This window comes from Megascapheus bottae, chromosome 28, assembly GCF_031878675.1.
Source record: "Megascapheus bottae isolate mThoBot1 chromosome 28, mThoBot2.hap1, whole genome shotgun sequence".
Lineage (NCBI taxonomy): Eukaryota > Metazoa > Chordata > Mammalia > Rodentia > Geomyidae > Megascapheus > Megascapheus bottae.
In genome coordinates this window covers 8,903,038-8,916,833 of record NC_143536.1, presented here as the reverse complement: position 1 = coordinate 8,916,833, position 13,796 = coordinate 8,903,038, and the positions used below count along the sequence as shown (strand labels likewise).

Genomic DNA, 13,796 nt, shown 5'->3' with positions numbered 1-13,796 from the left:
GTTTTATTGTCTCTTTTTCTTTTTGCCAGTCCTGGGGCTTAAACTCAGGGCCTGGGCACTATCCCTGAGCTGCTTTTGCTACTTGAGCCACAGCACTACTTCTGGTGATACATAGGAATTGAATTCAGGGCTTCATGCATGCTAGGTAAGCACTCTACCACTAAGCCACATTCCCAGCCCTGGTTTTATTGTTTCTAAGTACCTTTTTCTACTCAAATGGTCTCTAGATTTTCTTTTTCAGCAGATTCTTCTAAAAGGTAATCCCAGGCCAGGCTGGTGGCTCACACCTGTAATCTTAGCCACTCAAGAGGCTGAGATCTGAGGATCACAGTTCAAAGCCAGCTCTTATCTCCAATTAACCACTAGAAAACCGGAAGTGGTGCTGTGGCTCAAAGGGTAGGGGAGTTGCCTTGAGCTGAAGAGCCCAGGCTCAGAGTTCAAGCCCCAGGACCACACACACACATACACACACCAAAAAAGTAAATTCTCACAGCCAGCAACACTTCCTTGTTAGTATCTTAGCTTCCTGGCTTCCTGAAAAGAACAGTGTGAGTGAAGGAGAAGGGACATACCTCCACTCCCGCCTGTACTTCTGCCAGGGTTGTAGTAGTTTCTCACCCTCTTCTGGCTCCTGGTCTTTCCTCATCTTGGATGGATGGATGCTTGCTTATATCAATCAATAGCACTCTGGTTGAGAGAACACCCTGTGCTCTGAACTGCTTCAGCTCTACTTGGGCTCTGGAGGCAGAGCTTCAGCTTCCTCATTTGCAAGATAAGGGTAACTGGCTAAAGATGTATGGGCTGGCTGGAAGACAGGAACAGAGTAGAAGAGCACAAAGCCTCATACATGCACACTATAAAACAAGACTTTAAAACATCACTGTCTGGAAGGTGTTCTAAGAGAGACCAGTGGGTGCAGTGGGTGCAGTGGGTGCAGGAACAGCATCCGGAAAGTTATAAATGGCGATTCCTGGCCCATCTGAGCTTCAGAGTCAGCAGCCCTGCAAGGATCCTCAGAAGCTCTGCCCAAGAAGCTGCCTTGGGGTGAGGTAAGCTGCTGTTTCTGGGCCCCACCAGAACCACACAGTAGAAGATGCTCTACTTTCCCCAGATTTCTTGCTCAGAAAAGGCCCTAAGATTTTTGGATTCCAACCCCACCCTTTCCATCTGGAAGAAAGGAGCCAAAGCCAACGGTCTCCAGAGGAAGACTGCTGGTGCCTGTGAGTGGCCCTAACAAGCTCAGATGTAAATCTATACCAGCCACAAGTCTATCTGTACAATGGGCCCTTCTCTAAAAGTGAAAATAGACTCAAGGGCCTTAACAGATGGAACTAATTCAATGAGTTCCTCACTTGTTGGAAAGGGGTGAGGGCACATCCACTGGGCTGGCTTGGGATAAGACTCAAGGCTAAGAACTAATATCACAATACAGGGCTTTCTGCAATCTTAGCACTCAGGAGATGGAGGGCAAGATTGAGAATTCAAGGCCAACCTAGACAAACACAGAGTGAGGCCCTGTCTAAAAAAAACAAAACCCTACATGTCAAGCATAAAGGAATAGAAAACTAGATCCAGGATAGGAGTCTGGCCTAGTGGTAGAATGCTTGCCTATCATGCACGAAGACCCAGGTTCGATTCCTTGGTACCACATACATAGCAAAAAGCTGGAAGTGGTGTCATGGCTCAAGTGGTAGAGCTCTAGCTTTGAGAAAAAGTCCAAGGACAGTGCTTAGGCCCTGAGTGCTAGCCCCACAACTGGCAAAAAAAAAAAAAAAAAAAAAACTAGCTCCAAAGTAGAAGGAAAGTTAGACACTATCTCATTAAAGATGGTTATACAGGTTGGGGATGTGGCTCAAATGACAGAATACCTGTCTTGGCATATACAAGGCTCTCAATTCAATCCTAGTACTACCAATAAAAAAGGAAGAAAAAGGATAAGGTTATATGAAAATCCCCCCAAACTTCCATCCAGTACTAGAAACATCTTTATCAGCTGACAAGAGGCACATGACCACAATGACACTTACAGAACCTGTTTATTGCATAACTAGGAGGCATAAATTCCAAAACGATTTTACAACACAAGGAGGGTACAACAGTTACAGGAATAGGATGTACAATAAAAATGGGAGATACGTACAGAATAATGGGTGACACGGATAAACATGTTTGAATAAAAGGCATCTCATTTTTCCTATGCACAGCATTTTCTTTTGCAAGAACAAGGAGTGCCTTCAACCAGGACAAGGAAGGAAAAAAAAAAAGACTGCTGTCAAGGATGAAATCATGCTAGTTCCACTCTCCGTTCTGACTGAAGCTGCTAGGGGAACTGAGAAGCAGCTGCTGACTTGTGTATAAAATATTATACTTGATCTTTGGGCCCAATTCACTGTTCTTTGGCAAGTAAGAACTATCTGTATTCTGAGGTGGAAGACGGTTTTGGTGAAAAGAGTGGGGCCCAGTGTCAGTTCATAAAGTGCACCTCTGTTCTATCAGCTTTGAGAGTGCAAGGCATGTGGCAGGGATAGAGAATCAGGAATAAAGGGTTAAAAAAATCATCTGACAGGATGTAGAGCTGGCTCACATAGGCTATGGAATCCTTGTGGAAGGGTGGCCAAGAGAAGTGTTCTGACAAGCTCTGAGCATAGGCCTCAGAAGACTCTACAGAACTATGCAGAGCCCAAAGGACTTATGATCCTCCTACCACTGCTGGTCACTGCACATGGAACTTCTGCCTGAAGTTCTGGTCTGTGGCTTAACCAAGAAACTGGTATTCTCCTACTGTAAACTGCCAATCCCTATGTTCTTTGACTTTCTCTTGGGGTATAATGACATCATACTGTGGCAGATTCTACAGTGTTTAGGGGAAGACTGCTTTTTTTATTTCCCAGAAGCCTCTACCCTTCTCCCGCCTTCCAGAGGCCAGGATTGCCCTGGGCTTTTCCCAGGAACCCTGCTGACCTGACAGAAAGGAAAGCAGGTTCATGAAGCAGATCATGCTTGAGCTTAAGACACCCTTCTAGAGGGCATCTTAGGAGTGAGGTGGCACTTGGGACTGTGAGGATATGTAAGTGGACAAGACTTTTCTCCTACTACCTCCTGTGTGGCAGACCTGGCAGGAGCATCCACACTCCACTACTCAGTAAACTTGACACCACAATGGTGCCATTTTCAAAACAGCATTCTGTCAAGCTATGAAAATGTTTACAAGTCAGTTTTGTGGCGAGAGGCTCATCAGCACACAGTGAGGGGACTTACACTCAATCACTCTGACCTCTTCACAAATGACTCGAGTCTAGGTCAAGGGAGAGCTGACAGTAACTTCAGAGCCAAGTCTGGCTCAGAGGCTACTCCCCATATGGCCAGGGAAGCCAGGGCCTGGTGCTGACCAGCTTATGTAAGTCCCTACAGAGGCTGTGAGGCCCAAAGGCCATGGCTCACCCGTGTCCATTCCGTGACTGTGTCCTTATTGGCTGCCAACATTTCTAACTAAAGAGATAGCACCAAAGTGTCCAGATTTCTGCTGTCATTAAAAACAACAGTACAACAGAAAACACACTAGCAACCCCCAGACCCATTTTTCCACCAGCAATGAAAGGAGTAGGGAGCTGCTGGACTGCTTTCTGTGCCTGTGCTATGTGCCTGACTCACTATTTATGCACATTATCTGGTCAACTAGATCAGGGACTGAGCTCCAGCTACACAAATTACTGCCATAAGCAGGGACAGGAATGTGCCTTAACATTCAGAACAAGAAAGGGTCTTTGGCTAAATTAAAGAAGTCTAGATAGCAACGTCCACACTTCCATAGTTTAGTCACTCTGAACCAGTGCTGGGGATGGAACCGAAGCCTTTGTGCATGCTATACACGTACTTTACCATTAGGGCATTCCTAGCCGACGAATTCTTCAAAGCTGATGTCTAATTTCTAAGTACCAGCAAGGTATGGGAGGAGAGAGGGGAAAGAAGGAGGAGATAAAGTTAGATAAACTCAAGACACCTGTCTCTTACCTTGGAAGAAGTTCTTACAGATGAGGAGACATGCAAAAAGCAGCTCGTGTTCGGAAGCTGTAAGTGGTCAAAGGTTTTTGGATAAAAGGTACAATACAATATCAGTTCATGGCAGTGGTATGTGAATGAATAGGTGGTAGAGATCTGCTACAGACAGACTGAGGAACTGTCCAGTTTGGGGCAGACAGTGGGCAGAATCCTTGTCAGTGAATGATGGGTTATGCTTCTGCCCTGAACACAGTCAAATGCGACATGACGTGATGAAAGCTTTATCAGACGCTAGGGGAAATTTCAGGAAAAGGGTAAAATATGAATGGATAGAAAAACCAAGATTAAAAAAAGTTAAATAGAACATTTAACATGATACAAAATGGAACAATTCTTTGTTTCCTCTCAAGGGGTTGTTACGTTATTTTAGAATGTGGCCACATCCTTTCTCTACATACATGCTTGGAGATACCCCAAACTTAAAGAGATTTTTTCAGTAGGTTGGAAAATTCACTTATTGCACAATGCTTGTTAGAGAAAAGATAATGTTGATTTTTTTTTAAAAAAATCAAACTCTGTGAAGAAAATGTTTTAGTAAAAATCCCACTTACAGTTTTACACATAGGCTGGGAGTGTTAAAGGGATGGAAACATTTAACAAACTCTAAGCTATGGAACTACTTTCTGAATGTATGTGCTCATGATTTCAACACTTGATGACAACAGAACTCCAGGAACCAAACTGGCAAACAGGCACAAAATAAGGCAAGTGGGTTAAATTAATAGTTGAAAATTTGTTAGAAAACATGCAAAAATAATACTGAGTCTTCTTTTAAAAAGTTTTCTTAAATTGTCATTAAATGCTTGTTCTTGTAAAAATCTGAAGAGCTCCATGTTGAAAGCTGAAGTCAGACTTAAAAAAGCCTAGAAAATAGAAGGGACAGTGTTGTTCTCAATAGGTGTTCAGTTGTTGTTCTCTTTGGTCGTGATGGTGACCAGCTGTTTGGCAGCCTTGGCAATGTCATATGCACACTGGATGACCTGCTGGGTGACCAGCTGCACATCTGTGGGTGAGCCAGAGTCCCCTGGGAGGGCCTTCTTGCACTCTGATTGGAGCCGGTAGGCACTGGATGTCAGTAAACGAAGGGAAGTCCTCACTGTGTCAGATTTGGGTTTCTAAACAGAAAAACATAGCCATTTATCATGGTCTGCAGGGTGGACCTGTGGCAGGAAGGGAAGCACACTCCTCAAAGCAATTCACATCATTCCCTAAAGTCAAGAGGCAATGTTGTGGTACATGCTGCTGCTGCTTTTTTGAGGGGTTGGTTATGAGGCTTGAACTCGGGGGCTGGGCGCTGTCCCTGAGCTCTTCTGCTCAAGGCTAGCACTCTACCATTCTGAGTCACAGCACTCCTTCCAGTTTTCTGGTGGTCAATTGTAGATAAGAGACTCATGGACTTTCCTGCCTGGGCTGGCTTTAAACTGCTATCCTTAGATCTCAGCCTCCAGATTAGCTAGGATTATACATGTGAGCCACCAGTGTGCCTGGCTGTACTCTTTCAACAGAGGTATCGTGTGTGTGTTTTGTTGGTCGGTTTTTTGTTTGTTTTGTTTTGAACTCTAGGCTGGGGCACTGTCCTGGAGCTTTTCAGCTCAAGGCTATCGCGTGACCCCTTGAGCCACAGTGTCACTTCTGGTTTTGTAGTGGTTGTCTCAGGGACTTTAGTGTCCAGCCTGGCTTTCAACCGCAATCCTCAGATCTCAACCTCTTGAGAAGCTAGGATTGCAGGTGTGAGTCACAGTGCCCGGTTTCAATGGAGATGTTTTAAATACTGCTAGCTTGGTAAGCCCAGAGTAAGGGATGAAGAAATAAGCTGATTTAAAGGTCAAAGGACATTCTGATAACTACAAATGCATGTTATTTTGAGAATGTTTTTAAATACTAACATGTAGGTGACATATTCTAAGTCACTTTTTATTCTATTTATGTTTTTTCTTTTAGTACTTGACTGATAGTACATCCTTGTTATTTTAATAAATATTCATGTAGAATAAAGCCCTAAATAGAACTTCTTACAATATTAAAAACCTATGTATTACAGAAAGGTTAATATCAAAGATCATCAAGAAATTCCTGGCAGTTAAAAGCTCTAGAATGAGTGAGTAGGAAGTGACTTACTTTGGGAAACAAGACTGCCATTTCTGTAACAGCACCGTGTATCCTCTCGGAGCAGGGAGTATAGCTGCAAAATATCAGAGAGATCACTCAAAGACAGGATGATGTGGAGGCAGAGTTCTCAGGGGCTGGAACACATTCCACTTATGTTCCTTTACTGTAAATGAATGTAAGAAGTTCAGGACGCTGAGGCAGGGACCTGACTGCTTGGCCTTCCACACCTCATTCTTTCATGAGAGTTTAGGCTGAGTCTGGCCTAGTGCTAGTGTTTGTCTAGCATGTACAAAGGCCCGGGTTCAATTCCTTGGTACCACATACACAGAAAAAGCCAGAAGTGGTAGTGTGGCTCAAATGCTAGAGTACTAGCCTTGAGAATGCCCAAGGACAGTGATCAGGCTCTGAATGCAAGCCCCAAGACTGGCAAAAAAAAAAAGTGTAAGTAACCAAAGATTTTTAACACAACTTTAACAATATATAAGATAGAAATGCTCTAGATCAATTCTCTAGATAAATGATTAAATTCTGCATTGTTCTTCCATGGACACAAATTGGACCAAGCAGTATATTACAATCTTTGAATCCAGAGATGGCCTTAGGGTACATACAAGTATTCTTGACAACTTTCAGAGCGGATACAATGTAAGCACCTTTTTAGTTTCAAATAGCACAGTGATTCTGGAACTGTGGACAATCAAAAAAAATTAAAAAAAATAAAAACTGTGAAGCATGTGGGAACTTGTCGTTTTTGGGCTCAGGTCACTTTAACACTATCATATCTAAACTGTGGAAAACTGTGAACACTATTCCTGTGGTGAATAACTACTTTCTAAGACCCAGTGTGGCCACATTTTCACTGTGTCCAGACCCTCTGTAGGAAGCTAGAATTCCATGCAGATCAGTTCACGACTTAGAATGCGTGGAGACAAAAGGATCAATTAGAGCAGGAGCCAGGGCTGAGAGTTTGGCCTAGTGGTAGAGTGCTTGCCTAGCATGCACGAAGATCCAGGTTCAATTCCTCGGTACCACATATATAGAAAAGCCAGAAGTGGTCCTGTGGCTCAAGTGGTAGAGCACTAGCCTTGAGGAAAGCCAAGGACTGTGCTCAGGCCCTTGTTCAAGCCCAGGACTGGCAAAAAAAAAAAAAAAAAAGCAGGAGCTAGTTAGTCCTTCCTTATGGGAAAAAATAACTTCGTTCTAAGGCAAGGAGCCTTCCAAGTCTTTGTGTGCACACCATACACAAGGGAACCAGACAAGAAGAGGTGAGGTTCCTTTGAGGACTCAGTCTGTCTCAGCAACCTGTCCCTGAGGGCAATCCTTGAGAATTAGGAGTATTGCTGTCCCCAAGACACAGGGTATTTCTTATTATATATTTATTGTCTAGATGTACTTCTAGATGCATCTATTTTCTGAACTTCATAAAATGAAAACAATAAAAATACCATATAAAAACCCAAATAAGAAGCAACCTTATGTACCTGTTCTTAAGTTTTCATCTACCTTAAAGCCAGCAAGCTGGAAGCAATCCCCATTCAGAACTTGAGCAGCACCCCTTTTGAAGCAGGGATAGACCTCTCCCGGGGCAGGATGGCAGCCCCTCACCTGTCATGCTTGTTTTCTTGGGCTGCTCTTAGGAGTTCCTGTATGTTTTTGGTGATCTGTTCAGTCTTCCGGATGACATCTTCAGTGCTAGGGAGCATAGGGCTTATATGGGGTTCTGCCAAGTCTGGTACTGAGCAGTCGCCTGGCCATACCATACTCCGTTGCCTTCCCTTCCGACTGGACCTGTAAATGGTAAAGAGGTGTGCCTCAATTTTAAGGAGTTCATCTTTTCCATTGGTTAAATGCATAAACAGGCCATTTTTGTTGTTCATCTTGTCCAGCAGCAAGCTCAAAAGGCCTTGCTTAAGCCGGTTGCAGTGGCTCACACCTGTTGTCCTACTCAGGAGGCCGAGATCCAAGGATTGAGGTTCAAAACCAGCCCAAGCACTAAAAAGTCCGTGAGACTCTTATTACCAACTATCCTGGTAGCCTTGAGCTGAAGAGCTCAGGGACAGTGCTCAGGCCCAGACCCAGAGTTCAAGTCCCACAATTAGCCCCCCCCCCCCAAAAAAAAAGGGCCAGGAGTTTGGCCTAGTGGTAGAGTGCTTGCCTAGCATGCACAAAGACCCAGGTTCAATTCCTCAGTACCACATGCATAGAAAAAAGGCTGGAAATGGTGCTGTGGCTCAAGTGGTAGAGCTCTAGCCTTGAGAAAGCCCAAAGACAGTGCTCAGGCCCTGAGCTCAAGCCCCAGGACAAGCACACACACACACACACACAAAGGCCTTGCTTCACCAAATAGCTACAGCTCATCTGCATAGGACAAAGAGGGGAAAATGGAGAGAAAAAGTAAAGCAGGGAGGGTATGTTATTATATAATAAACTCAACTGCAGTCGAGCCCATTCTTTGGGAATACCAATGTATAAATGTAAATAATGTCAACATAAGGCATTATCTGGTCAATGGTGGCTCATACCAGTAATCTTACTGAAGAGGCTGCGATTTGAGAATTGAGATTCAAAGCTAGTCCAGCCAGGAAAGTTCATGGGACTCTTACCTACAATTAACCAGTAAAAAGCTGAAGAGGAGGTACAGCTCAATGGTAGAGCACTAGCCTTGATCAAAAAAGCTCAGGGCCAAGGGGCCAGGAGTTTGGTCTAGTGGTAGAGTGCTTGCCTAGCATTCACGAAGACCTGGATTAAATTCCTTGTTATCACATACATAGAAAAAGCCAGAAGTGGTTTTGTGGCTAAAGTGGTAGAGCTCTAGCCTTGAGAAAGCCCAAGGACAGTACTCAGGCCCTGAGTTCAAGGCCCAGGACTGGCCAAAAAAAAAAAAAAAAAAAAAAAGGCTGAAGGCCAGCACCCACATCCTGAGTTCAAGCCCCACTAAGTATTTAGACAGTTCTAGTATATGGATAAAAGGACACAAAGCACCTGTGGCAATAATGTACATTGAAAGGACAAACTATGAAAGGACAAACTATGAACAAGTTTGAATATTTTAAGACTTTCAAGGTCTGAAAATAGGGACAAAATATAGGAGTGGCCAAGCTCTGGCAGGTGTCTGGCACTTGACAGCCCATTTTCCAGCACACTTTCCCTGCTGTACCCCATGTCATCTGGCTCCATGTCATTGGGAGTGTTGTCATAGTCACTCTCAGGTGTGCTGTTCTGCTTCTCCAGCCTGGAAGCCTACAAGAAAGAGAAGAGGACCTCTATGAGTTTAGAACATGAGACCTTTTGGGATTGTCCCAGAGAAGCATCTCTGTGAGGCAACATGACCTTCATACCCAGCACTCACTTAGAAAGTCGCTAACCCTTTTCATTTCTTAGCTTAGAGGTTTATCTATCAGAAGTTTCTAGGCCAGGTGCGGTGGCTCACACCTATAATCCTTAGGAATTCAGGAGGCTGAGATCTGAGGATTGCAGTTCAAAGCCAGCTCAGGCACAAAGAAGTCCATGAGAATCTAATCTCCAATTAATCACCAGAAAAATGGAAGTGGCACTGTGGCTGATGGGGTAGGGCGGTAGCCTTGAGCTGAAGAGCTCAGGGACAACGCCCAGGCCCAGAGTTCAAGTCCCAGTGACCGACAATAAATAAATAAAAATAAAGATTCTTGGTACAAACTAATATACTGACACAGGCATGCAAGGGCATCTCATTTAGTTCTGAAAGGAATATAGAGCTTATAAAACAATGAGATGCAATTAATAAGCAAACACATTAGCACTTAGCTGACCACAGTCCTTCAGAGATGGAAGCTACCTGCAGATGATCTGGATTAACTCCAGGTGAGAAATGAAGGACCACAAAAGCTGGTTAGCCACTGGAAGGAAGACACAAAGCCTGCAAAATAACAGACTGATGGCCTATATAAAGACTTCAACATCTGATGCCCAAGGCTCAGGTGACTGCTACTAAAGTACCAAGCACATGTTCAGAGACATGTTTTGGGAGTTATCAAAAAAATCCGACATAGGGCTGGGAGTTTGGCCTAGTGGTAGAGTGCTTGCCTAGCATGCACAAATACCCGGGTTCAATTCCTTGGTACCACATACATAGAAAAAAGCTGGAAGTGGTGCTGAGGCTCAAGTGGTAACGCTCTAGCCTTGAGAAAGTCCAAGAACAGTGCTCAGGCCCTGAGCCCAAGCCCAAGCCTGGCAAAAACAAAACAAAAGAAAACAAACCGCCATAGGGCCGGGAGCATGGCCTAGTGCTAGAGTGCTCCCCTAGCATGCACAAAGCCCTGGGTTCGATTTCTCGGTATCACATACACAGAAAAAGCCAGAAGTGGTGCTGTAGCTCGAGTGGCAGAGTGCTAGTCTGGAGCAAAAAGTGTCCAAGGACAGTGCCCAGGCCCTGAGTTCAAGCCCCAGGACTGGCATATAAAAAACAGAACAACAACAGCAACAACAACAAAAACTGCCACATGTCGTTTGTAAGCCAAAATGGATTATCCCAATAAGAAAGTCAAGTATAAACTACTTTGATGTTTCAAAAAAATCTACCCCTTAAAACAGTGTTCAAAACAACTATACAGGTTCAAAAATGGGATATAAAGGCAAAATACTAAAAATATTTTAGGCAAATGACAGCACTACCAACAATGAAATGTGATAGGGAGCATATTTCTCTGAAGGAAACTATATCATATACAGTAAAAACTATTTTCCCTCAGTATTTATTTTAGCTATGTTTGGGAATTTTTTTCACCTCAAAAAGTATAAGCTTAACAGTACAAATATGAGCTGCCTTTCAGCTCTATACCATAAATTCAATCCAAGTTAATCGAAATGTGCAAAGACAGAGTTCTGCAGATATCATGAAATATAGCTAAGGCTCCATGAGAGATGAGCTTTAAGTGTGCAGCAAAGGAAGGCTCTCATTCAGAAGTATGGCTACACTGGAGGAACTCAATTTCAGGAAGCCTACAGAAAGTCTGACTTTTTGTGATGCTTTCCAGCCTTCTGAAACCCCCATTGGTATTGGCCAGCCCTACCACATTCTGCTTCCTGTCCTCATCACCTCTCTCCCCCGACCATGGCAGATACTCATTCTTTCATGCATCCCAGAGATGTTCTACTTCATCCCCACCTATACTAATAGAGGACACGCTAAACCTTAATGCAAACTATCTGCTCAAATTTACCCCGCAAGTGGTTCAAATATTTGTCTGAGAGTCAGACAAGTTGTTTATAGACCTAACTTCTAGAACCGGTGCTGCTTCACTTGTCTGATTTTGATCAGGCTTTATAAGTGAGTCAGTGGGATGCTGGCTATAAAGTCACACGCCCACGGCCTTCGTGTCCAGTAGAGGGATGGTGAGGACCAGGATCTTGTGGACGTAGTCTCAGATTCCAACCCCCAAACCTTGCTTACCTTGCATCAGGAATGTCTAAGTTTCAAATTTATTTTTCTTTACATATGGTCCCACACAAATGGATATAAATTCTACCTAAATAATCATTCTGCCAAAGTCACTCAGAGCTGTTCCAGCAGAAAAGGGTCTAGAAAGCAGAATTAATTACCCCCAATCCTTTTTTTTTGTCTATTTCCAATCCTAGTTATTGAACTCAGCACCTGTATGCTGTCTGAGCAATCCTGCTCAAGGCGGGCACTCTGCCACTTGAGCCACAGTCCACTTCAGGCTTTTTGGTTAACTGGAGATAAAAGTCTCACAGACTTTCCTGCCCAGGCTGGCTTCAAACCATGATCCTCAGATCTCAGACCTGTGAGCAGCGAGGATTATAGGTATGAGTCAACAGCACTGTTTTTTTTTTGTCAGTCCTGGGCTTGAGCTCAGGGCCTGAGCACTGTCCTTGGACTTTCTCAAGGCTAGAGCTCTACCACTTGAGCCTCAGCACGACTCCGGCTTTTTTGTATGTATGTAGCACCAAGGAATCGAACCCGGGCCTTTGTGCACGCCAGGCAAGCACTCTATCACTAGGCCAAACTCCCGGCCAAAACTAATATGCTTTGTTTTTGGTTTTGTTTTGCTTTTGTTGGTCATGGGACTTGAATTCAGGGCTTGAGTTTTAGCCCTAATCTCTTATGCTCAAGGCTAGCACTCTACCACTTTGAGCCACAGCACCACTTCCTGTTTTGTTTTGTTTTTTTTTCTAAAGAGTAGACTGAAGACTGAACTCACTTATGGCCTTGCACTTGTCAGGCAAGTACTCTTCCACCGAGTTAATCTCCAATCCCACTGTTTTTTTTCCTTTTTTTTTTTTTTGTTGGTCAGGAGACTGGGCATTGTCTCTGAGCTCTTAAGCTCAAGGCTACCACCCAACCCCTTGAGCCACAACACGTGTTGCACCACTTCTGGTTTTCTGGTGGTTAATTGGAGATAACGGTCTCACAGACTAGTGCCCGGGCCAGGTTGGCTTTGAACCACAATCCTCAAATCTCAGCCTCCTGCCTGAGTAGCTAGGATTATGGGCATGAGCTACCATACCAGCTTGTTTCTATGGCCCTCCTCCCCCCAAGTCTTGGGGCTTGAACTCAGGGCCTGAGCACTGTCCTTGGGCTTTCTCAAGGCTAGGGCTCTACCACCTGAGCCACAGCACCACTTCCAGCTCTTTCTTTGTATGTGCTACACCAAGGAATCAAACCTGGGTTGTCTTGCACGCTAGGCAAGCACTCTTACCACTAGGTCAAACTCCCAGCCTGAAATAACTTTTTTTTTTTTGTCTTGTCATGAACTCTGGGTCTGGGCACTGTTCCTGACCTCTTTAGCTCAAGGGTATTGCCCTGCCCCTTTGTTTGGGGTTTTTGAGATAAGTTCTGACTAGATTTGAACTAATGATATCCAGGCCTCAGCCTCACAAAGTTCCAAATTTTGTTTTTTGTCTGATGTGGGGCTGGGCACTGCCCCTGAGTTCTTCTGCTCAAGGCTAGTGCTCTACCCCTTTGAGACACAGCTCCACTTATAAAGTCCCATTTTTTTTTTTTTTTTTTTTTGCAGTCCTGAGCTTGAACTTAAGAGCCTGAGCACTGTCCTTGGACACTTTTGCTCAAGGCTAGCACTCTGCCACTTGACCCACAGCACCACTTCCAGCTTTTTCTGTGTATGTGGTTTTGGGAAATCAAACCTAGGGCTTCGTGTATGCCAGGTGAGTACACTACCACTAGGCATGCTTCTGGCCCCAAAGTTCCAATTTTTTTTTCGTCAGTTGTAAGACTTGAACTCTGGGCCTGGGCACTGCCCGAGCGCTTTAGCTCAAGACTACTGCTCTACCCCTTGAGCCATAGCGCCACTTCTGGTTTTCTGGTGGTTAATTGGAGATAAGAGTCTTATGGACTTTAGTGCCTGGACTGGCTTTGAATTGAGATCCTCCGATTTCAGCCTCCTGAGCAGCTAGGATTACAGATGAGAGCCACTGTACCTGGCTAAAAGTTCCAATTTTATTTTATTTTTTTGTGGCTCATGGGGCTTGAACTCAGCCTGGGCCCTGTTCCTGAGCTCTTCAGCCCAGCTCCACTTCCCATTTTCTAGAGGTTAATTGGAGATAAGAGTCTCAGGTTGTGTGCCTGGGCTGGCTTTGAACTTTGATCCTCAGACCTCAGCCTTCTGAGTAAC

At 44.3% G+C, this 13,796-nt stretch overlaps 1 protein-coding gene across 8 annotated transcripts in view; it reads right to left on the bottom strand.

The window, feature by feature from the left end:
* Positions 1-2,017: 2,017 nt before the first annotated feature.
* The window catches only part of Git2 (GIT ArfGAP 2), a 49,635-nt gene continuing 37,856 nt past the window's right edge, over positions 2,018-13,796 (bottom strand). For all 8 annotated transcript variants that reach the window (XM_090320289.1, XM_090320291.1, XM_090320293.1 and 5 more), the window contains 4 exons: positions 9,326-9,408; positions 7,774-7,956; positions 6,178-6,241; positions 2,018-5,174 (listed from right to left, as the gene is read on the bottom strand). In XM_090320289.1, coding sequence (XP_090176415.1) covers positions 4,962-5,174; positions 6,178-6,241; positions 7,774-7,956; positions 9,326-9,408 — 543 coding nt within the window. In that variant the 3' untranslated portion in view covers positions 2,018-4,961. The remainder of the gene's footprint in view (positions 5,175-6,177; positions 6,242-7,773; positions 7,957-9,325; positions 9,409-13,796) is intronic.